At 52.0% G+C, this 24,779-nt stretch overlaps 7 protein-coding genes across 7 annotated transcripts; 3 read left to right on the top strand and 4 right to left on the bottom strand.

Annotated features, from left to right (window-relative positions):
- The first annotated feature begins 5,486 nt into the window (after nucleotides 1–5,486).
- On the top strand, nucleotides 5,487–7,249 carry gfsA (glycosyltransferase family 31 protein). Its single transcript, XM_025538982.1, has one exon. The coding sequence runs from the start codon at nucleotides 5,588–5,590 to the stop codon at nucleotides 7,187–7,189; it is 1,602 nt and encodes a 533-aa protein (XP_025399965.1). The 5' UTR covers nucleotides 5,487–5,587; the 3' UTR covers nucleotides 7,190–7,249.
- A 2,064-nt stretch (nucleotides 7,250–9,313) lies between these two features.
- On the bottom strand, nucleotides 9,314–9,958 carry BO70DRAFT_361635 (uncharacterized protein). Its single transcript, XM_025543089.1, has one exon. It carries the CDS (start codon nucleotides 9,798–9,800, stop codon nucleotides 9,633–9,635), a length of 168 nt encoding a protein of 55 aa, XP_025399966.1. The 5' UTR covers nucleotides 9,801–9,958; the 3' UTR covers nucleotides 9,314–9,632.
- Nucleotides 9,959–11,050: 1,092 nt separating this feature from the next.
- Nucleotides 11,051–11,981, top strand: BO70DRAFT_290646 (MADS-box domain-containing protein; the record flags this gene model as incomplete). Its single annotated transcript, XM_025539361.1, has 3 exons — nucleotides 11,051–11,296; nucleotides 11,487–11,621; nucleotides 11,700–11,981. 3 exons carry the CDS (start codon nucleotides 11,051–11,053, stop codon nucleotides 11,979–11,981), a joined length of 663 nt encoding a protein of 220 aa, XP_025399967.1.
- Nucleotides 11,982–14,358: 2,377 nt separating this feature from the next.
- BO70DRAFT_428808 (DUF803 domain protein) lies at nucleotides 14,359–16,616 on the bottom strand (the record flags this gene model as incomplete). The annotated part of the gene is made up of 4 exons (XM_025548011.1): nucleotides 16,390–16,616; nucleotides 16,180–16,317; nucleotides 16,012–16,104; nucleotides 14,359–15,945 (listed from the first exon to the last, which is right to left on the bottom strand). Exons 1-4 carry the CDS (start codon nucleotides 16,429–16,431, stop codon nucleotides 14,359–14,361), a joined length of 1,860 nt encoding a protein of 619 aa, XP_025399968.1. The 5' UTR covers nucleotides 16,432–16,616.
- Nucleotides 16,617–17,031: 415 nt separating this feature from the next.
- Nucleotides 17,032–18,431, top strand: BO70DRAFT_361638 (H(+)-transporting V1 sector ATPase subunit E). The gene is made up of 2 exons (XM_025543090.1): nucleotides 17,032–17,693; nucleotides 17,781–18,431. The coding sequence occupies exons 1-2, from the start codon at nucleotides 17,140–17,142 to the stop codon at nucleotides 17,929–17,931; spliced, it is 705 nt and encodes a 234-aa protein (XP_025399969.1). The 5' UTR covers nucleotides 17,032–17,139; the 3' UTR covers nucleotides 17,932–18,431.
- A 768-nt stretch (nucleotides 18,432–19,199) lies between these two features.
- Nucleotides 19,200–21,554, bottom strand: BO70DRAFT_290805 (uncharacterized protein; the record flags this gene model as incomplete). Its single annotated transcript, XM_025539374.1, has 7 exons — nucleotides 19,200–19,838; nucleotides 19,883–20,036; nucleotides 20,087–20,165; nucleotides 20,225–20,354; nucleotides 20,406–20,458; nucleotides 20,508–20,609; nucleotides 20,663–21,554. 7 exons carry the CDS (start codon nucleotides 21,552–21,554, stop codon nucleotides 19,200–19,202), a joined length of 2,049 nt encoding a protein of 682 aa, XP_025399970.1.
- A 1,469-nt stretch (nucleotides 21,555–23,023) lies between these two features.
- BO70DRAFT_27638 (uncharacterized protein) lies at nucleotides 23,024–23,375 on the bottom strand. Its single transcript, XM_025538990.1, has one exon. The coding sequence runs from the start codon at nucleotides 23,277–23,279 to the stop codon at nucleotides 23,070–23,072; it is 210 nt and encodes a 69-aa protein (XP_025399971.1). The 5' UTR covers nucleotides 23,280–23,375; the 3' UTR covers nucleotides 23,024–23,069.
- Nucleotides 23,376–24,779: the final 1,404 nt, after the last annotated feature.

A 24,779-nucleotide genomic window follows, 5' to 3' on the forward strand; every position in this document is an offset into this window, starting at 1 on the left:
CCCTGAAACAACTGTCTCACAAACCCAACAAACCACTTTAATTACCCCAAGACAACCCCCTCCTCCCCCCCCCCTCCATCAAGTACCACTATCTACTACTACCACCACCACCACCAACACAACATATCTACGTAATTTCCCCCAGCCATCCCATCCCATCCCACCCCAATCAATCAAATCAAACCAAACCCAATCCAATCCCACACTAAATCCCACTCCCAACCCACAATTCATTTTACTCATCTCACTATCGATACACCTGAAACGCGCTGTCGGGCCCATGAGAGCTAAGAGCCGATAGTTCCGCGGGTAGGAATCGGGATCCGTGCTCACTTTAATATCGCTTAATTTCCGAACCCTTTCGCGGTCCGCTGACCGCAGAGTCAGACCTGGTTTCCCATGCGCCAGATAGATAGATAGATAGATAGATAGATATCCTTGGGTTTGCGATTCGAAGGTTCGAAGGCCCGAAGATTGATTCAGGGGCGAGGGGTGTTGAAGCGGATTGATTGGGATGGGGTTCCTTCGTTCGTTCGTTCTGTCTGTCTGTCTGTCTGTCTAGCTAGAAAGCTACCTAGTACTACGCTTGTGGTTTGTGGGTGGGTAGTAGGTACGGTTCTCCCGGTATTGCAAATTTGGTATCTGGTTTTTTTATCTGGTTAATATGCTGCCGTTGGAACTGTGAGAGTATCTATCTACCTAGTAGTGTACGGAGTACCTACGTATGAGTGTGTGCTATAAACCATATATAATAGGCCCATTATGGCAACATATGGCATCATATTGACATACATACATCGTGATTGATTGCGTGGCATGGACTATCTATCCATCTACTATCTATCTATCTACTTACAGATACAGATAGTAGTATCTAGATAGATGGAATATAGACTCCGTGCTAGATAGATATTCAACGCCATCAAGCCGCTCTATCCCATCTACTGTACATATCAATATCGATCTTCCAAGCTTTTCCTTCCACCTAACATCAGTCATTAGCTTGGTTGTGGATAGACATGGTCGCGATGCGATGGCATGTTTACTTTACGACTCAAGGTAGATAGTCAGTCTAGATAGTTATAGATAGTAGTTATGTTCCGGTGTTTGCGCGCGCCCCATTGGCCTGGCCTGGCTTGGCCTATCAAGCCTCGTCGCTTCGGGTTGCTGGTTGGTTGGTTAGGTTGGTTAGGTTGACAACTGACAAGAACGACAGCCATCGCACTCCACGGACGGAACGAATTGCAAGACGTGGTACAGATCTGACACTATTGACTACTAAAAAGCCTAAGAGGGCCAAAGACTACGTACGGAAAGAGAGCTAGACGAATACGCAGTATCTAGGCCGGTCTGCTCTGCTCGGACTGGTTCTTCAAGGGGTGTTTTTTTTTTTTTTTTTTGGCGACGGTTTTTCAATAATATATATCTAGTACTATTGTCGGCGGTACTTAGATGGATACCACTAGATAGACTCCGTAGTAGTGTGTAAACTGTAAGTAGTACACAGTACGCATACGAACACGCCCATCCCCTAGACGGCTAGGGCATGAGCCTGGGATTATTCGGAAGTCATAGCGTACGGACTACGGGCTACGGATACTCCATCGCGAAAGGAACGACGAGGTCGTGTTCGTTCGATACCGCGCCGTGTCCCAGCCCAGTTGACTCGGGAACCGGGTCCTCGGAAAGGGTGGTGCAGCGCAGGGCAGCAGGGCAGGTTGGACCCTGAACAGACTAGGTACTTTGGGACTGGAGACCCTCCATTGATGTCATTGTTCCTTTTGCTTTGGCTCCATCCGGTCCAGTTGCGGTAAACGCAAGAGCAATCCCGTCCTGAACCGATGCACATCTTTCCTCAATGAGCAGCGGGGGCTGCTACTGTGGTGCCTTGGCATCCTGTGTACTTTGATCTGGCTTGGGCAAGGATCCTGGGCCGAACGGTGAAAGCCTGATGAAGATCAGGGGGGAGGGGGATTGCCATTTGGACCGTTGGCTTCATTCATGTCTTGCAATCCAGTCTATCAGGCAGGTTTGGCGACTGGACTTGCGCCGATCAAGCCGGGTGTCCCATGGAGAGATGACAGGAGGCCCAAAGTCTACTGTAGTCTGTAGGACACCCCCAGGGGCAGCTGCGAGGTATCCTGCATTTCATGCAACAAGGTTGGCACAGTGTGTCAGGGTCCATCGAATCGTGTTAGTATGTGACAGCTGCCAAGGCTGGCGTTCAAGCTTAATTGTCCGGCAATGTATTTTAGCGATGTGGCCATGTCATTGAGAAACAAACGAGCATGTCGATCCCTTCCTCCTTCCCGTGCCGACTCACTCGACTGGCGGGAAGGCGGTTGTTAAGCAGATGGTGTAGATAGTTATGGAGCATGTGCATACGCATACACCACGACGTGCTCGCGATGGCGAAAGACAAGCCCACAATGGGGTCTCTGCCACGATCGCCGCAGGAATCCTGCGATTGGGCCAGACGATGTCGCAAGCAGTCCGAATTCTGACCATGAGAATCCATCAATGACAAGCTGCGCACATGCTCAAGGGAAAAAGTATCAAGTTCGACGTACGCGCGTCCGGACGGGCTGCTGAGTCTGATGTATATTATTGGTATGCAAATTTCCAACTTTCCTGGTTGGACCAGCGGAGGGCGGAGGGGGGCGGACCACCGCAACCACAGGCAGGGCCACCAGGTACACAGCATTACTGTGTATCTACCAGTACCACACGAAAGCCTGGAGGCAATCCGGTCACTACTGTCAGCCCATGTCCACTCATGAGGCTCAAGATCATGGCCACAGTTTGCCACCGCCCAGGTCTCGTGGAGTGCGGTGCTATACATAGAAAAATCATGGCAATCTGGCCCGACACTACCAGTCCGGAGTACCAGGGAGACCTCTCCAGTCTCCATGTCCTTACGTGAGAGCAACAAGAACCGGGGAAACAACCGAATGGTGTACTCCAGTCGATTCTAGACAGAGACTGAATAAACGGTCAAGCACGGATTGTCTCTGTCTGCCTGTCGGCATGAAAGACTCGATCCGATAAGTCGATGGGCGGAGTCTAAACCCTACCGCCACTAAGCAGCTGTTCGACAACCGCCGCTGGATGGCGTGCGATAGACTAGAAGCGGTTAGTATCTACACAGTATAGCTGTCCTTTGTCCTTGCTCCTGTACTCCTTTACAGCTCTCCCCTTCCAGCTGAGTCCCATTCAGTGCATTATTCACCATTGTGACCGCGACAATGCTAGTTTCACCCCCAGCGGACCCGAGAGCGAATCGGGCCCGGCAATGATGAATGAATGGGAAGAAAGTGCCAGACAGCCAGACAGCCAGAATAGGAGAGTAGTGAGTGGGTGGAAGGGACACGCGGCCGCGTGGGGCGGACAGCCTCAGCGCTCAGCGACCCCCCGAAAGGGTCTCGCCCTGACTGGCTGGACCGGCGGGCAACCGCGCAGATCGAAGTTTCCATCTTTTTTAGTTAGTCTCCAGTTGCACCGGCCAGTGGTTACAACATATGCTTTTCTGACAGAGAGTCGGAGGGTTTGGGTGTGCATGTCTCAGGTGTTGGTGGGCTTCATGAAGCTTTCTCTGGGCCGGAGCCGACAAGATGCAGTACACACCACGCACAACGCACAACTGCTAGGCACTAGTACTATCTGTGAAGATAATAATAGACAGAGTCAAGAGTCAGGGTCAGTACGGAGTAAATAATACCTAATGTAATAGAGTGGACGGTCGACGACTGGAACATTCCAAGAACTCTAAGCGTTTAAGGGACGGACTATCCGAAGAGACCAGCTGTCATCCATACCGGTGTCCTGTAACACTGGTGTCCGGTTTGAAATAGACAAGAAACGGTGATCAGCTACATAGCACCTCGAGGGAAATAATAATAATAGGCATTGTAATGTAGATAGATAGTAGATAGACAGGTACGATGGAAGAGAGAAGAACCGGAAGATAGGCAATCGAACCCCGACCGACGGTCTATGTATGCTTGTTGATTTGAATCTTTTCTCCGGATGGCTGATCAGTTGATGTTGATTGATTGCGCTGGAAAGACTTCTGTATGCAGCAACACACTTTGTCCACTCCGTAAGATACCCCCCCTCCAATGGAAGTATACATGATACAACATGTGGTACCGGAAAGATCGCGACGCATGGGGAAATCAATGCATGGACTCGAGATCGGTAAACTGCAAAGCATCTGGACTCGATATATCTATCTATCGGAAATATCGGGCATTCTCAGGATCTAGTATGGACCACTCCTGTCACAGACAAAGGCCCTGATCCATGGGGAATAATAATGGGTGTACGGAGTAGAATCAACCTCCTACAATAATCGAGGAATGAAGAGGATGAACCACTGTTTGCGTATGGCAAGGAAGGGTCTGAAATCCGAAACTGAAAATTACCCGCCACCGCCCCGGTGGAGCCATGAAGATCCATTCAGTATTCAGTGTTCCCTTGACCTTCAAGTCAGGGATCTGCAGCAAGAAGCAGTGTGGCAGGGGAATCATAATTTCAATCCGGCAAGCCCGCCGGAGATGCAGTACGGAAAGGAAAGCATCACGGAAAGGGCGTTTTCTGTGTACGCTTGCCAGCCGGGGAGTATGTATTTCTGTCTTTTGAAAAAAAAAAAAAATAAATACAAAAAAAGGGTATACCTTGGCGCACGGCGGGAGGCGTCAACACCCAAAAGCATCTTCGTTGCCGGGATTGCGAGACGGTGACTGATATTTTATCCTTTGAACCTTCCTACCCCTCTTCTTCTTCTTCTTCTTTTTCTCCTCTTCTTCCTCTTCTTCCTCCTCTCTCGCGACAGAGACGGAAAAGTCAGGACCAGGACGGAGATCCGATCGACAGTTCCCCCTTCCATGGTCGATTGATGCAATCCAATTCACCTGCAGTGCAAATTATCCACCGACGGTTGAGCTTATTATTTGCAGATTAATTTACCCAGTGAGAGCGAGCTTTGGCCCCAACCCAACCCGTGGTCCTGTATTCGGCATTCCCACTTGGGATCGCTCCCAGTCGCCTGTCTCTCCTGTCTTCATCCCTCATCTACTCTCCTCCGTCTCCCGGTCGCTTCGCCCCTCCTTCTTCCTCTTCTTCTTCTTCCCCTTTCTCCTCCCCCCCCCCAAAAAGGCTCGACAACCTCCGCCACCACCACCACCGACTTCATCCCTCCTCTTAGCCCTGGACGCTCCTCCGTCCGGTTGCGCTTTCGCTTCTCTTCCTGTTGTCGGCCTTTCGTTTGGCTTGGAAGTCATTCCTGCGGCCTTCTTTTTGCCCCCCCAAATAATTTCTCACCGGGCCTCTCCACCCCTTTCTGTGACTGTGTCGCAGGCCTCGACGCTGCCAGCCTCTCGTTGACAGTCTTATCTGGCAATAGGAAAATTTTTCTGCATCGGGATCCTTTTTCTATTCGCCAATTCCACTCTTTATCAGATCTTCCCGTCCATTCTTCGCCTGCGAGGACGGATCCGGTGACGACGACCATCTTCGTTTGATGGGCTTTTGAACTCACAGAAGCAACTCTATTAATCTCCTCTGTCATCCACCTTGTCGACTTTACATGTCCAAGAATAACTCTAATTACCCCCCCAAAATGCCGATGATTCGCCTCAAAACGGCGTTCCCTTTGATCGCCCTCTTCTCCATCGGGTTTTTCTTCTGGTGCATCGAACGCTTCGATCGCGATGCCCTCCTCCGCTTTAAGCACGTCGACCGCGTCTCTGGATCGGGCTCCCCGCAGATCCAGCTGCAACCTACACCCCCCACCGCGAAGACATGCGACGTGGACCCCGGTCTCCTGCCTCCTCTGCCCATGAGCGAATGGCTTCCTCGCAAGAACTACACCCGTGCCTACTTCCGTCCTCACCATGTGAGCCCCAAGACCGAGTTTAACTCGCTCGAGGATATTGAGATCCCGGTGCTCCCTCCTATGACCATCATGGAGCGCGGGATGATCGTGTCCCCCGAGAACGAGGACCCGCTGCCCTGCCCCCCTATCATCGATGTCAACGTTGCTGCCGACCACGACGTGGACGAGACCGACAAGCTCCTGTTCGGTCTGGCCACCACGGCTGACCGTCTGGACCGCTTGCTTCCTTCTCTGCTATACTCCTACGGAAACACCAAGGCCGGCATCATTGTGCTTGTTCCGGAGTCGGACGACGACATCCCCAAGCAGGAGGCTTACTTCCGCAACCGTGGCTTGGACCTGACCTTGATCCAGTCCCCTCTTGACTTCACTGCTCGTTACTTCGGCCTGGTGGACGCATTCTCCGAGCACATCAAGACCAAGCGCCCCCAGACCCAGTGGGTGAGCTTCATCGACGACGATACCTTCTTCCTGTCTCTGTCTACCATCGCCGAGGAGCTGAAGCTTTTCGATGTGAGCAAGAAGCACTACATTGGCGCTTTGTCCGAGGCCAGCTGGCAGGTGGACACCTTCGGCCACATTGCTTTCGGAGGTGCCGGTGTGTTCGTCTCCAAGCCTCTTCTCGATGTTCTGAAGGAATACTACGATGAGTGCCAGTCGTGGGGCGAGCAGCCTGGTGACCAGAAGCTCGGTCAGTGCATCCAGAGATACGGAGACACCCCTCTTACCCTCTGGCCGTCGCTGTACCAGATGGACATGAAGGGCGAGGTTGACGGTGTCTACGAGTCTGGCCGCAAGATTGAGTCTATGCACCACTGGAACAGCTGGTACAGCAAGGACGTCGTGAAGATGACCACTGTGGCCGCCGCGGCGGGTCGCCGGTCGGTTCTCCGCCGCTGGGTCTTTGACCAGGAGGAGATTGTCAACAACGCGACCGGTCGCTCCACCCGCACGTTCTGGGTTTTCACCAACGGATACTCGCTCGTCAAGTACACCTACGACGAGAACACCCCCGATGATGCGATCAACTTTGACCACACGGAGAAGACCTGGGAGGAGGACCCCCGTGGCTACGAGGCGCGCCTGGGACCCCTGCGTGAAAGGGACCAGGAGGGCGTCACCAAGGATCGTTGGTTGTTGCACGAGGCCTTCGTGGTTGGCGATAACGTGCACCAGTGGTATGTGCGTGAAGAAGATGAAGGCCACAGCGTGATCGAAATTGTCTGGCTCGGTCCCAAGGGTGGCGGTGGTGCCGGGATTCGCGATTTTGGTGTCCGGAAACAGCACCACTAGACCCTTCCACTCTTCAAATGAAAGACCACGCGACCGAGACTGAGGCTGGCCCTTGGGATCTGTGAACCTTTTCGATTCTTGCACATTCTTTCCATTCCTTTAGCTTTTTTCCTATGCAGTTATCTATTTCCTTGCTCTCTACATCTCTCTATCTTCCTGCAACACGCCCCAACGCCCACGGGAACCGCCGCCACTCCCAACTCCACGGCGACCAGGAAGCCCCGAGAAAGAAACGGTGGCGCGTGAATGTACGGATGGATCATTTTGCCTGGCGTTCTACTGGCGGAGTCAAGAATGGCGCAGTCCGAGATGGGAACGGTGGTTTTGACTGTCTCTTGTTCGAGTCTCTTCTCTTCCACCCCTTCTCCTTCTCCCGTTTGCTGCCTTCGAGGCATCGCTTCTTCTGCATCATTTGTAAAAATAGAATTTCCCGGCCGAGCCGCGGTTGATTGCTTTTGGAGATTAGCGCATCTGTCGTCGTTATGGCAGAATATTACGAGTTAAGTCTTAGATTAGGGGGGGCGATGAGCATTATACACTGGCTGATAATCTGAATGGATTGATTGCTTGTTTCTTTCTTTCTTATTTTGTGAATGGAGGTGCTTTCGTAATGGCTGTCGTCTGATTGCGTGGTCGAGTTTCGCCGTGTTTCATATTGACCACTGGCATTACACAGTGTCCGAAGCACCAAGGTCCTCAATCATTTGTGCACATGCCCACCCATCTCCTTCCTATCTTTGAACTCTGCATCTGCTTACCGGTTCCAACTACAGAGACAGACATATAGTAGACATAGACACCCGGGACTGACTTCCGGTGCCGGGTCCGAATATCCGACTCTCCCGCGTGCATACTTCATTCTGAGATCATATGCATACACTACGCTATACACACAGATCCATCCATCCATCCCATCCCAGAAGGCTAGAGGCTAGATAGAGGCTAGATTAGCCTGGGTTATCGGAGACTATGGAACCTGATATGGTAAGGTAGGAGGTGTATGGTTGTAACGCGGATACTAGGTTGGTAGATGTGTGCATCTGTACGGAGTACTCCGTAGATGATCCAATCCAGACAAGAAGGTATGATGTATGATGTATGATGTAGATCAAATATACCATTGGGTAGGTAGTCTGTATTGTATATCTTAACCTCGAATCAATCGAATTGATGGGATAGGATTCTTCTGGTGGTTTGGTCGGATTGCTCTTGCCGTGTCATTGGGAGGGGGTGTGGATTCAGCTTGAATTGAATGAGGGTTGCGGGGGTGGGAGTGGAAGTGGGAGTGGGAGTGAGAGTATCTATTGTCTATGTATGGAGTGTTGGATATGAGGGTTATTCAAAATCGGGGGATTTAGACAGGGTCTCTTGGTTGTCAAACTACCTACCTACCTACCTTCCTACTGCTTAATGATTTCTTGCTTATAAATGGATATATGGAGTAATGAGAAGTTCATTCTAGACTGCTAATACTACACCGGTATGGAGTACCAAGGTGGCTTGCCTGGAGGATGTACTCATGGACTATCTATCTATGAGTATATGGATAGTTGAATGAATGAATGAATGAATGAATGAATGCATCTGCCCTGCCCAACCACTAGGTTTCGGGGGCGAGCCTATCACGCTGCCTGGGGGGCGTTCGTGTGTGATTGTGATGAGACTTGAGAGAAGAGAAAGTTTGATGTCTGTCTGTTCTGGGGTACGTAAATGCTACCTGTTCCTTGCTTTCTGCCAGTGAAGGTGGTCTGAGGTAAGACATTCTCTACTGTTAGTATTAGTATTAGTATTAGTATCAGTATTAGTATTACTGTACAGGGGGGATGCTTGTGATGTCGTAGTCGTAGTGAGGCTGAAAAAGATCCTCATCATTGGATTTCCGAATTCGTCGATACACACCAGAGGCTGTTTTGTTGGTCCTGCAATAATTGTAGAAAGAGGGGATGTGGCAACTCCCTCCCTCCCTCGCTCCCCAGGAACAATCCTCATTGTTGTAGATGGTACCAAGTAGTAGAGAGTAGAGGTAGAAGAGGTACATCGTGTTCCTGGAGCCCCAAAGCAACAGCGCAGTTAAGCTTTGCTGGGGAACAACAACTCACTACCAAAGTAGCCAGCCCTATCACATCCGAGGGGGTCTGTGGACCATGGCACCCACCATATCCGGGTTAGGTTGGGCTTGGTGATTATCTACCTACTATCTATCAGGGAGGGTTCATTGCCTGCCTGCCTGCCTGCTTGCTTGCTCGCACTACTGCTCTTCCACGAGGGAAGAGCCTCGTGGGGGTGAGACAGAAGGGGGGAGGGGCATCTAGGTATCTATCTATCTATCGATCCATCAAATCATGCAGATGGCGTCGTGATGATCCGCTGGCGGGGGATCTATTGGCTTGGGAGGAAATTATTGGGGTTGTCCTTGCTGAAAGCCTGACCTTGTCCACGCCAACTATATATAGTTCGGGATTTCAGGTTTTTGGGAACTGGTTGATGGAGGGGGGGGGGTGAACTTCTCCTGTTGGAAGTTGGGATGGTGGATGGTGGATGGTGGATGGTGGATGGTGGATGGTGATGGTGATGGTGATGGTGATGGTGACGGTGGCAAGGTCTTGTGCATGTTATCTGCCCTGATGGGATGAGTCGGTAATAGATGGATCAATGAATGGGCCGTCAATCAATCTATCCCTACCCATGTTTCCATGATACATCGGGCAATAAGAGATGCTTACCGTCCCGGACGCGGTACTCCGGTTCTCCGCGTCTGCTGGGGGACGGAGTGAGTGGTACGTACTGCGGGTTTGGGTTGGGGGCCAACCGTCCGGCGGTTACTACAGTAGTAGGACCTTAGGGTACTATAGTACTATAGTATGCGCGCCCGCCACTCCAGCCCGGTTTCCAGCCCGGTCGAACCATGGCGAATCAGCGCGCCATAGGTACAGCTTGTTCATACATGCTGTTCCCCGATTCCCGGGTCAAGTCAACTCCGGAGTGCGTGCCCTTCTATCAGTATTTATCTTGATAGTATTTACGGGGTACTCCATACTATTTACCGGTGAAAAGATAGACAGACAGAACAGTCGACTGACTGACTGGTGGTGGGCTTGCCTCCCAATGGTTTCACCATGACCCTGAAGGGGACCGTCGTATTATTACGCGGTATGAGTGGGGAATGTGAGTTGGCCGCCGTATCGAATCCCCCAATGCCTCACTGCGGCTGAACCAATAGTGGCTCGGGCCAAGACCGAGTTCTTCCCCACCGTCGGGTCTGGACACCGCGCGTATTGTGACGGAAAGATTGGACTGGTTTCCGCTAGTAGTGAGACGGATGAGAGGGAGAGAAGTGAAAGTGAGACCATGAAGAGATGAAGAGAAGATAGTTATCTTAGAGGGGAAGAAGAGAGGTCGAGAAAGAGGGTAAGAAAGAATGTAAGAGAGAAAGAAAGAAGGAAGAGAGAGAGAGAGAGGGAGAGACGGGAGGAATGCGGAGAGTTGATGGGAGGAGGGTGAGTGGTAGTTAGGGGCTACAGTAGTAAGTATACGTGTAGTACAGCGGGGTATTGTCACAGCGGGTAATGGACGGGCCAGTGCCACGTGACTGACCGCCTGCCTGTCCCAACCGGCACTTTGCCTTCTTCGAACTCCTCCTCCCCGTTTCTCTTTCCTTCTCGTCCTGAACCCAAACCCTGCGAAGCAAACGCGTTACTCGATTTGGTCATTCTCCCTCCCCCTCAAAAGCATCATTCCTCTTTGGGCATTCGTCTTCACTCCCCCAGCACCTTTCCTTTCCTTCCTCGACACCTCGAGTAATTCTTCTCTCTCGTCCCCTCCCCCCGCTCTTCACTCCCTCCATTCCTCCCCTCCCCCATCATGGCCGATATCACTGCCGTCGGTGAGGAGAACCCTTCTCCCACCCAGGACGACCTGCAGCAGGCCGCCGGTAACGGCGCCGCTGACAACCGCGGCACCAAGCGTTCTCGCATGAGCGCCGACGACGACGACGATGATGACGACAAGCCTGGTCGCGAGCGCAGAAAGATTGAGATCAAGTTCATCCAGGATAAGTCGCGTCGCCACATCACCTTCTCCAAGCGGAAGGCGGGTATCATGAAGAAGGTGCGTACTGTCGCGTCTCAGCCTCAACCTCCCTTTGTTTTCGCCTCCAATCCGGTCGCTACCGGTGGTCAATTCGTCTACTCGCTCTGCCCTCCGTCTTTTCACCCCGCTGAAGATGCCCGCCGCCAATTATCCCACCCCCCCCCCCCTGTCTGATCGAGACTGACGCCTCAATGCGGTCGCAAAACAGGCCTACGAACTCTCCGTCCTTACCGGTACCCAAGTACTGCTCCTGGTCGTGTCTGAGACCGGTCTCGTGTATACTTTTACCACCCCGAAGCTTCAACCGCTCGTTACCAAGGCCGAGGGCAAGAACCTCATCCAGGTGAGTCGCGTCTTTTTGCCTCCCCAATATGACCGAGTCTCCCTCGACCCCGACTAACGCGACCCCGTCTGCCTCCAGGCCTGCCTGAACGCCCCGGATCCCACCTCCAGTGAGAATGGCGTCGATGCGCCCGAGGTGCCCGCCGAGACACCCGAGGACGTGAGCCACGCCAATGTCAACCCGCAGCAGTCGAATATCCCGCGTCCCGCGGGCATCCACCCGGGCTACATGACCAACGAGCAACAGCAGCAGATGGCCTACTACCAGAACCTCCAGCAGCAACAACAGCAGGCTGGCGGGCAGTACCCCGGCATGCCTGTGGGCAACCGGATGCCACCTCAGCATCAGCCCACTGCTTAAGCAGTGGACCTGTGTCTTCATGCCGCGCGTTTTCAGAACCTGAGGGGCCTCGACGGTTGTTCGCATCCTTGCCAACTTCAGCGCGTACAGCTTCGCTCCTCCACGGCCTTCCTTTGATACCCAACGATTTGTTACCACATAATTGATATTATTGAAAAAAACCGGTCTACATCGTATACCACCGACCGCCTCAGACCGAAGAACGGAAAGATGACCTCATCGTAACCTGTGTATATCCCGCATCGTGGGTGGTGCAGTTTTACAGGCATCTGCACTGAGTCATTGGTCTCGGTGTTAGCAAGAACCCTCGTGCTATTTGCCCTGTTTCACGGAAGATCCTCACCACAAAAGCCAAAAACAGCCAATCGAAAGGGGAAGACCAAAAAAAGATTTAAAACCGAAAAAAAGAAAAACCAAAAAGAAAACGAAGGCCAGGATGGACGACTGAATCACGAAGGATGCCAAAACGCCGATCTGGGCCCCCCGGGTTATTAATTGATTTTCCTTGCCTTGTTCCTCATCTCCTAATCCTTTTCCTAGACGACGGTGGAAGTGGCGGTGTTTCTGGTGCCTTTACTACTTCCTCTTTCTTCTTTCTCTAGTCTTACTGGCGAAGTGGTTCTCTGTTTTGTCATTCATAAATTGTCGTTTCCCGTCACGCGTTTGACTAATTCCCTTTCCCTCCTTCTCCCTGACTTGCCCATGTGATTTTCCCACCCCTTGCGCCGTGTCTGTTCTCCCTTTGGCTGTGGTCCACACCCCTCCCCTCGACAATGGTACTGGCTTGCGGGCAAGTTGAACGACAGCTCAGGAAGCAGAAGGGGGCGGGGTCATGCGCCGAGACGAACGCACGCGGAGGGGGGTTATTTGATTGAGTAACTTATGATATTGGATGGATGGCCCTCATCAGGTAGGAAGTATGTCATGTATGGTATGGAAAAACTGGAATCATTCCTTATCTATTTCTCTAGTCTGTTTGCGATCACTTCCTGTCACTCGTGCTGTATGCTGTAGATCTGAACCTGTAGCGTTATACCGAAGCAAGGTCTCATGGTCAGAGTTTATCTACTCTACTCTGCTACATTCGCAGTGTGACTGAGGACTGTCACCATCACGAAGGGAATGCAGGCAGGCAAGTACGTAGATTTGCGCGCTCTCACTAAACTACTACTCCCATCCCTCCATTCCACTCCCCTCCCCTCCCCAGCCTATTATACCCAAAATAAACCAACCACCCAAAACCAATCACTATCACCGCCGAAAGACCTAAAACAGTAGATAGATATAACTAGATATATCAATAGTCTCGGTAAACTATGCGAAAAGAACACCGCCCATCCATCCATCTACTTGACCAACATTATGCGTAAGAAAAGGAGGAAAGAAACATGCTTATGCATAGTAGACAAAAGAGCAAGAAAACACGCTTATGCGTAGACAAAAGGGCAAGAAAGCGCGCTTATGCGTAGACAAAAGAGCAAGAAAACACGCTTATGCGTAGACAAAAGGGCAAGAAAACATGCTTATGCATAGACAAAAGGGCAAGGAAACACGCTTATGCGTAGACAAATGAGCAAAGAAACGTGATGGAGGAGGATGAAATAAGAAAGGAAAGACGGGAAATGAAGTCTGGCTTGGCTGGCTGGTTAGCTGGCTGGTTAGCTGTCCCGGATCTCGTGATGTGGCTGATATGAAATTTACTTTATATAAATTGATATGCTCCCATATAGACGAGAACATTCCGGGCCTGTGATGGGAGATATAAACTAGAAACTAGAAACTAGAATGGCAATGGCAATGGCAATGTCAATGTTAATGTTAATGTCAACATAAGATCAACGCTGGGGGGAAAGGGAATGCTACCTACGGGTACTACCTTGATGCGGTACCTTGTTGGGACTAGACTGGGTGGGTAGGTAGGTAACTGGGTGGGTAGGTGGTAGATAGGTAGGTTAGGGTTTCCCCTGGTACAACAACTCGGAGACAAAGAAAGCGTTTTTAGCTTGGTAGGGATTTAGTGCCTTATGGTAGGGAGAGAGGGAGGGAGTGAGGTGTACTATTGATGGGATAGGTTTGGGGGGGTGGTTTTCTTCTTGGGTCAATACTGGCTGTTTGGGAGATTCCGGATTTTGGAGATAGGATGGGGCTGGATTTGAGGGTATTGAGATAGAATGAAATAGTGGGTGGTGGTGGTGATGTAGTGTATACTGTGGGTGCTTGGACAGTTGGACAGTTGGATGGATGGATGTATGTGTGTGTATATCTGTATGTGTGTATTGTACATTGGTTTAATTGAACTGCAAGGGTAAGAAGATAGGTAGGTGTCTAGTGTGTATTGAATGACATGGAAACGAGAAATAAAAAAAAAAGGAAGTCTTCAATCTGGGGGCCTGTCAGGGCTGGCTTCGAGGTCTAGGTCTGGGTCTGAGCCTGGGTCCGGGTCGGCGGTTGCGCGGGATGCGCGCGCTTGGCCGCCGGTCCATCGGGTCAGGTATCGAAGACTGCCTCGCCAGGCTCCGCGGAGAGTTCTCCTCGGGCCTGCGAGGAGACTGGAGTGGGAGTAACCGTCGGATGGGTCTGTGTGGGTGGAGAAATCAGAAGGATGGCGACGGTTGTTGCCGGAGAAAACATTGTCGGACCGGTCGTCCTGGGTGCCGTATCCCGTTATCCGGGGCTGATTGGGGTCCGAGGAGAGGCCGGGGAGGGTTGGCCGTTTGAGCAGGAGTCTGCGATATTCCGGGGCAGGAGCAGATGTTCGTCGCTGTTTGCGACGCTCGGATATGCCGTAGGGGGCTCTGCGCTGGTTCCAGGAGCCCTGGTTGACTGGGATGGTGCTGGAACGGCGCGGTCCGCGGAGAAGATTGTCTCTCAATGTGACAGCGCCGGTTCGACTTCTTGGTCGGTTTGAAAGCGAGCCGCGAGGGTTCTGCTGAGAACGCAGAGTGGCTGTGACGTAGTCATAATCAGAGTCGTCGAGTTCAGCCCAGATGGAAGCCGAATCTAGATCTGTGGAATCCCGTTGGGATCCCGTAGGGTATAGTAAAGGGAGACTGGGGGCCCTCTTGTGAGGGCTCATGCGAGAGGGATGTGCAGCCTGTAAGAGAGGCTCGCGCTCCAGATCTTCCTCGCCGTCCATTCCGAGACCCAGCGGGGAGGTGGGATGCTCCTCGACCACCGCCATTCCGGGACCCAGTCCGGTTTGGGACGGCCCACCGACCGTCACGGCCGCGTGGCTGTCAATGACTTCCAGGCGCCACGAGAGGCAGAGAACCCCGCCGAGAAGGACAATCGTCCCCAGCGATATCAATCCAGCATGGAAGCCTGTCAGCTGGGACATCTGTTGGAAGTATATTAGGCCGTCTATGATGGCGATGATGTTATAGATGCAGAAGACAAAGGGGTATAGGACACTGGTGCTGCAGAGTTTCAGACCCCGGTGTAGGTAGAACAGCTGAGATAGGGCGAGCGCAATCATGGCGAGCAGAATCACCCACGACTGCCATCGGTTGAATTGGTTGACGCGATCCACGACTGTCCGAACGAGAAGCTCGACGGCTGATTTGGCTAGCAGGAGGGAGTGGGCCGATAGGATCCCGCTGATCATGCCGTAGGAAAGCCCGCGCATGAGCCGAACCCGGCCATGCGACAATTGCAGGTGCGGCATATACGAGCCGCGTGGGTTGCCATACTTGGACCGAGACGGCGAGGCTAGGAATCTGAGGAGTCTGGACCCAAGGTAGATGACCAGCACCATTACGGCCGTTCCGACCATCCAGAGAACAAAGTTCCGGCGCTGGAGAAGCTCCAAAAGCTGGTCAAGAGTATGCGCTGGCTCCCCCACGGCGCCAAAGATCGCGATCAATAGCGCGCCGACGCAGACCAAGCCGGTGCCCACGAGCGAGTATCGGGTGAACGGTTCACCCAGGATCAAGGTGGCGAAGATGGTGTTAAACACGAGACCGGACTAATTGATAGGATCTCAGCGGTGCCGACGAATAAACACACCATTTAGTAGAGGGGGGTCACTGACTGCTTGGAGGGTGGAGAGCACCGGGAGCGGAAGAGTGGTGATCTGTATGGTACTGCCGACGATGTTCGCAACGACGAACATCAGCATGCCCAACTTGGAACCGTTAGCACGGTCGGCTCAGGATGGACGGCTTGTAACAGGGAGAGTGGGAATTGATGGATAGCGCACCTGCCATCTTCGACGTTTGTAGGGGGGGCGGCGTAGATCGTAGGGATGTTTCTCGTCCTCGAGGATATGCGACTTGCGTTGGAGAGTTAGCCCGATGGCCTGGAGACTGGTCGAGATCAACCCGACAACCACCCCAACCTGGAGCCACACTTGCGAGTCAGCATACAGGCTCAATGCGAATCAATGGAAGTAATTCGGGGAGGAACGCACCGCGACGCTTCCCTCGGGCGACAAGTCACCAAGATTGCCCATCTCGGATATCCTCGTGCATTGGTTGCTGAGCCGGGGGAAGTAGACCAGAGAGGCATTAGACGGGACAGGACAAGGCGGGTAAAATAGACTCCATGGTCCGAGACAGAGCGAGAAAGGCAGTGGAGCGAAGGACACGGAAGGAAGAGAAGGAGAAGGAGGGCGTGGACCGGAGAAGCCGTACGGAGGAGGAGGAGAGAGAGGGATGGAGGGATGGATGGATGGGGGGCGGGATTAGATACATGGACCGTGTACAGTACCCGTACCGCGGACGGTCTGGATCACCAGATCCAACTACGTGCAACGTTTCCCTCTCTGCTCTCTTCCCTTCACCTGCGCTGCTATCTCTCTCCTCTCCTTCTCTCAACATTCCATTCCATCCCATCCAGGTGAGTTTGCACCTTCTGACCCATCTCCCCTTTGCAATCGGGGTGATCCGTGACCCCCCTGTTGTACTTGGTACAGCCCGCAGGCTGACGTTGATTGATTGACTGACCGCCCCCCCCAAAAGAAGGGCCAAAGGCACCTCCGCATCGGGAAGCTCGACTGACTGACGTTGTTGTCTCTCTCCCCCTCCCCACGCCCATATCGCATCGCATCACTCCCCCCCCCCCCCACACACATCCAACATACTCTCACCTCTCTCTACACAATGTCGCAAGGCCATGCTCTTTCCGATGACCAGGTACGCCAAGCCAGTTCTGACCAGGGATGCGTATCGGCACCCGAGCTCATCATCCCCTCTACGAACAGGTGGCGGGCGAGCTCCGCAAGATGACGGCCTTCATCCGGCAGGAGGCCATCGAGAAGGCCCGTGAGATCCAGCTCAAGGCCGACGAGGAATTCGCCATTGAGAAGTCCAAGCTTGTTCGCCAGGAGACCGCCGCCATCGACACCCAGTACGAGAAGAAGTTCAAGCAGGCCGCCATGTCCCAACAGATCACCCGCTCCACCCTCGCCAACCGCACCCGTCTCCGCGTCCTCTCCTCCCGCCAGGAGCTCCTCGACGAGCTGTTCCAGCAGGCCCGCGACCAGATCTCCGGTATCGCCGCCAAGGATGCCAAGAAGTATGAGACCGTGCTGAAGGACCTGGTTCTGGAGGGCCTGTTCGCCCTCAATGAGGAGAAGGTGTCGGTGCGCGCCCGGAAGAAGGACGCCGAGGCTGTGAAGAAGGCCATCGAGGAGGCGGAGAAGGAGTTCCAGGAGAGCGTGGGCAAGGAGGTGTCTGCGGAGCTGGACGAAGAGGACCCGCTGCCTGAGGGATCGTGAGTTACCCCGACCCGACCGGACCTACTTCCTTCCTTCCTTTCTTTTGCCCTTTCTAGCATCATATTCTAACATGTAACCCCCAGCGCCGGCGGTGTCGTCATCCTCGGAGGCCAGGGCAAGATCGAGATCAACAACACGTTCGAGGACCGGCTGCGCCTGCTCGAGATCGATGCCCTGCCCGCCGTCCGAGAGACGCTCTTCGGCAAGAACGTCAACCGGAGATTCTATGACTAGACAGAACCTGTGTGTCTCTTGCGATGCGAATCCACAATACCTCCCTCAACCTGTTTCGTCGTTGTTGCTGCAGCCATTGTATCTATCTGCCGCGGTTCTTTTCTAAGAGAGCACCATAGCTTTGTATAAAGTCCTTCGTCTTCTTCTACTATTACTCTTTATGTGGAGTTCTTCTGGGTTTAACTACGCTCTGTGTTTCCGATGTCCCTGATTCGCAATGCCGGGGGGGAGGATTATACCAGGTCGGGTCGGTCGGTTATGAGGTGGTCGTTTCCTATGTAGTCGCGAGGAAGTGGAGAATGGGGTTACGAGAGTAAGACTGCTTCCCTCTATAAGAACGATTTCATGGGACTGGATATTTACCTAGATAAGTCAATACAGGCTCTGAAAACCTATACAGCATACCTACCAGTAGGTACCTACCTTACTTGCCTAGGTAGTGGTATCATGTATCCAGCAACCCCCTACCTTACCTTACTACCTACTACCTACCTAGAGACCAATTTCTCAAACAGTACGGTTCAAGATCCCAGTATTATAGACCTGGTAAATCCGCAAGTAGGTAGCCACTTTTCACTAACCAGCAAGCAATATCCCCGTATATAATCGATCGCAACAAGGAGTTCCCACAAGACACATAACAGCCATAACATCCCATCCGTTCTGCAGCAAGGTATCACAAAAATAAAAGAATAAATAAATAAGAGGTGCCTGGACAAACTCGAAGTACGCCACGCCTTACTTGGAACACGCCTATTTTTAAACCAATGAACGCCACGCCACATAAGGTAAGGTAAGGTAAACGACCCCCGCTGCCATTTAGGGATTCAATCAAATCTGATACCAATATATCATCCGTTTTGTGTAAGGCTGGGCTGTTGGTTTGGTTCTCTCTCTTTGTCTCTCTCTTTGTCTCTCTGTTTGTGAGTGTTTTGATCTTGTAGGGGATAACAGGGCCAGCCGGTTTGCCTACTATGGCCGTCGAGTGGTCGGATGCGGGGAACGAGGGGAAGTGGAAGCAAAAAAAAAAAAAACATAGAATAAAAATAAAAATGAAGCAGAGATCCTCGCTACGCTGAGCACCGTAAGGATCGTATATAGGGTGCAGTTCGCACCGAGGTTCCGGAAGCAAGAGAAGGTGGAGACCACTACCATATTGTCCTGTGGTGTATGTAGGACAATTGCCTCACTGCTTGATCGTATGAGAAAACGCCCATAGTCTCAGCAAGACGGGCCAATAAACCGAGAAGGAGAGTGCGGTTTTGAAATTATTGGTCATGTTGTCGGATAGGCATTTCGGTATCTTGGTCTTGTTTAGGCTTAGTTTTCCAACCAGAAAAGACTTCTTTTTTCTCTTTCCGAGGGATAATCTCCCCGTAGATCGACTGCTTGGGACGAGGTTTTGTTCGGACGGAATAGATAACACGGTAGTGCAGAGACTCCAGGGCCTCCTTTGTCAATGTTCGTTTGAGGTGCGATGCGCCCGAATCCTCGATGGAAGTGAATATCTTCTTCAGCCGATCCGACAAGGCGTCGACGTCGGCGTTGAATTCTCGCTCGGCGGCTTTGTCGGGGAACGTCGCTTCAAAACGTCCGGAGTCGATTACGATGTTCAGAAGCGCGGTGATGGATCCGAGTTCCTCGTAATCGTAGTTGTTCTCGCCTTTTCTCTTGTATCGCTTCACTTCGAAGCGTTGGCCTTTCAGGATGCTGGTTATTCGCTTCAAGTTGAAGACTTTCTCTAGACTGTCGCTGAGTGGCAAGGGACTATGGGTTAGGAAAGACAATGCAAGGCGACACCGTACTACGGCGATCCAGTCCGAGACCGGTAGGATGTGCTTGAGGAGACGGCTTTGAAGCGTTGCATCTTTGATTGTGTCGTAGGCGGACATGCAAACGCGGTGTACCTAGACGTGTTAGTGAGAGCCGAAACCAAAAGAACGTGTCATACCAGGTCATCCACCGTATCCTCATGGACGTTCCCAAGCACGGAGAGTATAGCTTGCTCCAGTTCCGAACATATCCGAGCATTGCTGGTCAGGGATGCATCGAGCGTTAGACGGAACAGATAATTTAACACGCGTTCTCGTGTATTCTCTGCAAACCTGTTATAGGCGTTAGCAGAATTATACATGGAGGAAATCCGAGCACGTACGAATCCGCTGCCCCAGAAAGTAGGTCAAGGACGGCTAGCAAGGCCCCTTCCCGCGGCGAGCCCGTTTCTACCCGACTCTCTGCAAATATTCGTTAATCACCGACATCTTTGCATTCAAGATCTACAGAGTCAACATACTTGTAACTTCTGCATCTGGGATGACCTCCTCAGAAATGGAAAGTGCCCTCGGAGTAGCTCCTAACCGGTGAAAGATCTGATCTATGTCCGCTGGGGTAATGAGTGTCTTTATACGTTCGGCGGGCGTATTCTGCAATAATGTTAGGCGTATTGGAATTTGTCAGTACAAGGAGTTACTGACTTTCACAGCTCTGCAATAGGCCTGTCTGATGCTGTCCTGAGACTCCGAAGGCACTGAACTAACGTGAGTAGAAAGACGGATACGACGGTTTCCTCGACTGACCGGAATGGAAAACCCATGAAATCAGGGCATCTGGTAACATTGACCTTGCTAAGGCGACATCGACAATCCCAGAATGGAATGCGCGCTCTCTCGAATGGGTCTCTGAGAAGACATTAGAACCAACAAAAAGCCCGTGCTCATATCCGAAGACTTACCTCGCAGTCCGAATAGTTGGGTTCCCGGCTTGATGGAAGTCGTCGGGAAGTCTAGTGCGGGAGGCAACTCGCTCTCATTGTCAAAGAAGTGCCAAGTCTTCTCCAGGTCAAGGGCCTCTGTTCTCCGAACCGCATCAAGCAGTCGTTGTAGCCCCAGTTCGTCATCATCATCACCTAAAGCCGAAGCCAGGACACCTTCGTGTAACCGCGTGCTCTTCAAGTTCGAACCATGTGCCAGAGCATTCTTCTTCTCGGCCTCCCGTAAAGCTTCTTTTTCAAAGGCCGCTTTCAGCTTTGCGATGCTCGCTTCGGTTTCATTGTCATCAACTGTCTTGACAACAAGTGAATCAAGCGTGTGTCTGTATTTTGGAAGCGTTTGTGACAGGCGAATCGATCCTCTGGATCTTGTCGAACCGCGGCCACGCAGGTTCATTCCTGGCCCGGGTGAATCGCTGTCCGTTGATCTTTTGCTCGCAGAGGCCCCCGGTTTGATGAATTTCGTAAATATATCCTCCGGGGCCTCAAGCGAGCTTATCGAGTCCGTATCCTCGCCATCGGAGCTGATGACGACCTCCTTCCCCTTCTTTACCACGCGGTGTGAGCTGAAACTCGTTCCGGGCGAGGGATCATCGGTGCTGAAGAAGCTGTGCTGCAGCTCCTGATTCCCGGTTGTATCGCCGATGGGTTGCGATGAGAGCGGCGCATTCAGCTGAGAGCGTTGGCCCTTCGGACGTTGCGGAGAGGAGTCGTTCGAGTGGAGGGATGACGATAGTTCGGTGAGCGGGGACGACTCAGGAGCTGGCGCGGGGTCGTCGGCTTGGGTCTCAGCACGCGCATCGCGGGATGTTGCTGCGAAAGACGGACGCTTGAAGAAGCTGGTAATGGTTCGCATGCCGGGCGCTCTCTTCGAAGGGGAATTGATATGCTGCAGAGTATGGCCCGCATGCTTTGTCCCTCCAGTCCGGTTGATCTCCGCATTTAGCCTCTCTTAGACACGTCGGGCGCGTGCCACAAAGGCGCGAAGTCACATGACTGCCCTGAGTCAGCAAGGGTACTGACATTACGGAGTATGGTCATTTTGCCAGGCACAGCCGTCCTTGCTGCCAGAGACACCAGTCAATCGATCCCCTTTTGGGAGTGTGATGTACCGCGTCAAAACTCCAGGGCTGCGTCAGCTCGCCAATCTCCATGCGCAGCCGTTGCGTAGGGATGGATGGATAGCCCAATATTCCGATAATAGATGTGATATGGGGATCTGGTCGCTCGCTGTCTTACTCTTGGACCCCCTTGGGTACATGCTTAGTATCTCGTCCGTGGGACGAATATATTAAGACTCATTCCTTCGGACGTACTTGCCACTGCTGGAGTGGTCGATCTTGAAATACACCCGTCCGTCCATTCAGACCCCAAGCTACTACTTTGGTTCATCACTGCATGCATGCAGGACAATGGGGCCAAAGAGAAAGACGTCCCATTTTCCCACCAGAAATTGTTCTGAGGCTCTGATCTTCACCATCTACAGCCGACCAACTCCCTATGCGAATAATGATGCACACGGCTTCGAGTCGTCAACACGGTAAAGACTTTTTCACCCGATCGTACCCAAGCGCGATCCAGGGGTGGAAGAGCAGTGCAGATCCCCAAAGGTACTTTGTGGTCCCCACACCAGATAGTTCACGGTTGATCTGACCATCTGACGCCAATCTGTCATATCGCTTCTCTGCCATGACACAGAAGAAATGCAGTGCGTCCATGGCAAGGCTTGGCTTGCTCGGCTAGTCTTCTTTTGATTCCATTTCCTCTGCATTTTTCTCGGCTGTGTTGATGATGACACGAGTCCGAGCTGCAGGTACACTATAGATAGTAGTAGATAGTACTACATGGCACATGCATACCAGGTACATACCGCCTGCACTATGACCTTCCATTGTTACGAACAGGCACGTCTTCGTACCGATGGGAGGGGTAAAAGGCTTCAAGAAACAAGGAAGGAAAGGGCGAAGATCAAGCACTTTTTGTATTGGTTCCCAAAGAACCAAACCATCTGTTCGCAATCGAGTAGATAGACCCAGAGCCTCTCCCGAAGTCCCTCCACCCATGATGAAATAGTACCAGTTGGTAAGGTGGAGAGGCAGGCCGTATTGCAAATTCGCCCGTCATCTGGTATTACCAAATGTGAGGGTAAATTTAGCCGAGCTTGGACGGAGGTACGTAACAAAACCCCCAACTCCGCCTCGACGAAAGTATGCATTCGGTCTAGGGGGCAAACATCGGATGGTTTGAAGTTTGTATGGGGATGTTCATAAATCTAAATTAAAAACCGGAGAGGGTCTCATGTTGATAGAGCAAGAGGGCGTTCCGCCACCGCGTTCAGTCGCCCACTGCATGGAGATTGGACGTCAGACCGTCAGGCGTTAGATATGATGGGAGATTGAATCAGGTTCCTTGAAAGTTGAAACAGTTTCGAGTGATCTTCTGCTAGCCGCCGGAAAGAGCAAAGATAGCAGGGGACTACGCGCAATGGGTATGGGACCGCGCCAACCCACATTAGGAAGCCTGGGCTAGCCACTAACAGGGAAACCCAGCAGCCAAGACTGGAAAAGGAGAAGGTCATCATCACGAAGAGCGTTAAGGGGGGGGAACAGAGAACAAACAAATCAAGCCGCAACCCATCCGGGCAACCCGGTTCTGGAAGCGGATGCTTTTATATCCGGCCTTGTGAAGACCTCTGCAGCTTAGACCATGCACAGTCCATGTACGGAGTACATTTCTAGAGTCATAAGTGTAGAAAAGTAGTAAACACCGTTGCCTTAATATGGATGCAGTTAGCACGGGAATTTCTGCGGTACCTCCGAGTCTCCGCGCTCCGTAAGTAAGGTGTGGACCTGGACCATCGTAGCAGTAGTCCCACTATCCACTATCCAGTATCCATGGGTGGCATCAGAGCATGTGCCGTCCCGGACGGCTGTTAGTCTGTTTCAGGCTCTGTATCCCGACCCTCCGACCAAGATTCAGATTCCCGCCCCCCTTCTCTCTCTCTCAAGTTCCAAGGATACTTCGTACAGGGCAGATACATAGTAGAAGCCCAACAGGGAAATAAGCTCTTGTTCATCAGGGAGACGGCCAATCGTTGGGATCTTGATGTATATATCTATCGATGCCCTGAAAAATTCCACGTCTCCAATGTCGACCGCTATGCATGACGCAGGTTTGCGTTCCAGCAGTTGTTCCTTAGGCGAGGGATGCGAGCCATCATTGTTGTTGGCGTGGCGGGAGATCAGCTCCATGACATGCCAGAGAAGCACTTGGGTATGCCATTATTTGCCATGGCATCCGATTGGCGCACAAGCGGAGAACTCTTTGATTGAAATGAAGGCGCAGGTAGGCATCAGGGCTTCAATATTAATCATAATGATTATTAGCAGGCCATCAGTAATCATAATCATAATTCTAGACATCAGGATTGTTTCCGGAAGCCGACCGATCTAGGTCATGAAGGGCCGATATCTCCGTTGTTCAGACTGGGGTTGAAGGGGGCTCCGGCATCCAGAAGCCTTCGATGTGAATTCAGCAACCAAGCAGATCTGCGCGCTACAACATAGTAGTACCTATAGTACGGAGTGTATCCCTCGTTCCCTGTGCAGTCTAGGGCGAGGCTGGCCAGTCGGAGATTCCACACAGATAGTCGTACCGAGATAGTACTTGGCAATGGTCCATTTCGGCTCTGAGCAGTAGCTTAACTTCCGAATCGAATCGCATGCAAAAAGTGACTTTTCGATAGTCGAGAAAGTTACCTTGGTTTGTCAGCGGATGAAAAAGTAAGTAGGTAGTCAACTAGATGGTCATTATTTTGGCGCCTATAGTCAGGCACCTGCCTGCTCTGCATACACAGACAGTACCGCTGAGAGGATGAGGAGAGGGGACATCATCTGCCAGGTACCGAGTGTAAATTCTGTAAGTAATCCTGTCGCAGGGGCGGAGTAGTTGATGCAGCCTGGATCTTATGTAGATGAAACGGTGAGGAGGACGGCCATCTGATTGGCGATTCTAGATTCTTTGAAAACTTACGCCCCGGCGCTCGGGAAACGTTAGATACCGTACGGCGCTGACGAACTCC

Source organism: Aspergillus heteromorphus, assembly GCF_003184545.1.
Source record: "Aspergillus heteromorphus CBS 117.55 chromosome Unknown BO70scaffold_10, whole genome shotgun sequence".
Classification (NCBI taxonomy): Eukaryota; Fungi; Ascomycota; class Eurotiomycetes; order Eurotiales; family Aspergillaceae; genus Aspergillus; species Aspergillus heteromorphus.

Excerpts from the sequence above, each read along its gene's own strand:
- BO70DRAFT_361635 (XM_025543089.1), bottom strand. The coding sequence starts at position 9,800 with ATGCACAAGACCTTGCCACCGTCACCATCACCATCACCATCACCATCA.
- gfsA (XM_025538982.1), top strand. The coding sequence starts at position 5,588 with ATGTCCAAGAATAACTCTAATTACCCCCCCAAAATGCCGATGATTCGC.
- BO70DRAFT_27638 (XM_025538990.1), bottom strand. The coding sequence starts at position 23,279 with ATGATGACCTTCTCCTTTTCCAGTCTTGGCTGCTGGGTTTCCCTGTTA.
- BO70DRAFT_361638 (XM_025543090.1), top strand. The coding sequence starts at position 17,140 with ATGCGTATCGGCACCCGAGCTCATCATCCCCTCTACGAACAGGTGGCG. Across the intron at positions 17,694-17,780 it reads GACCCGCTGCCTGAGGGATC|CGCCGGCGGTGTCGTCATCC; the intron begins GTGAGTTACCCC and ends TGTAACCCCCAG.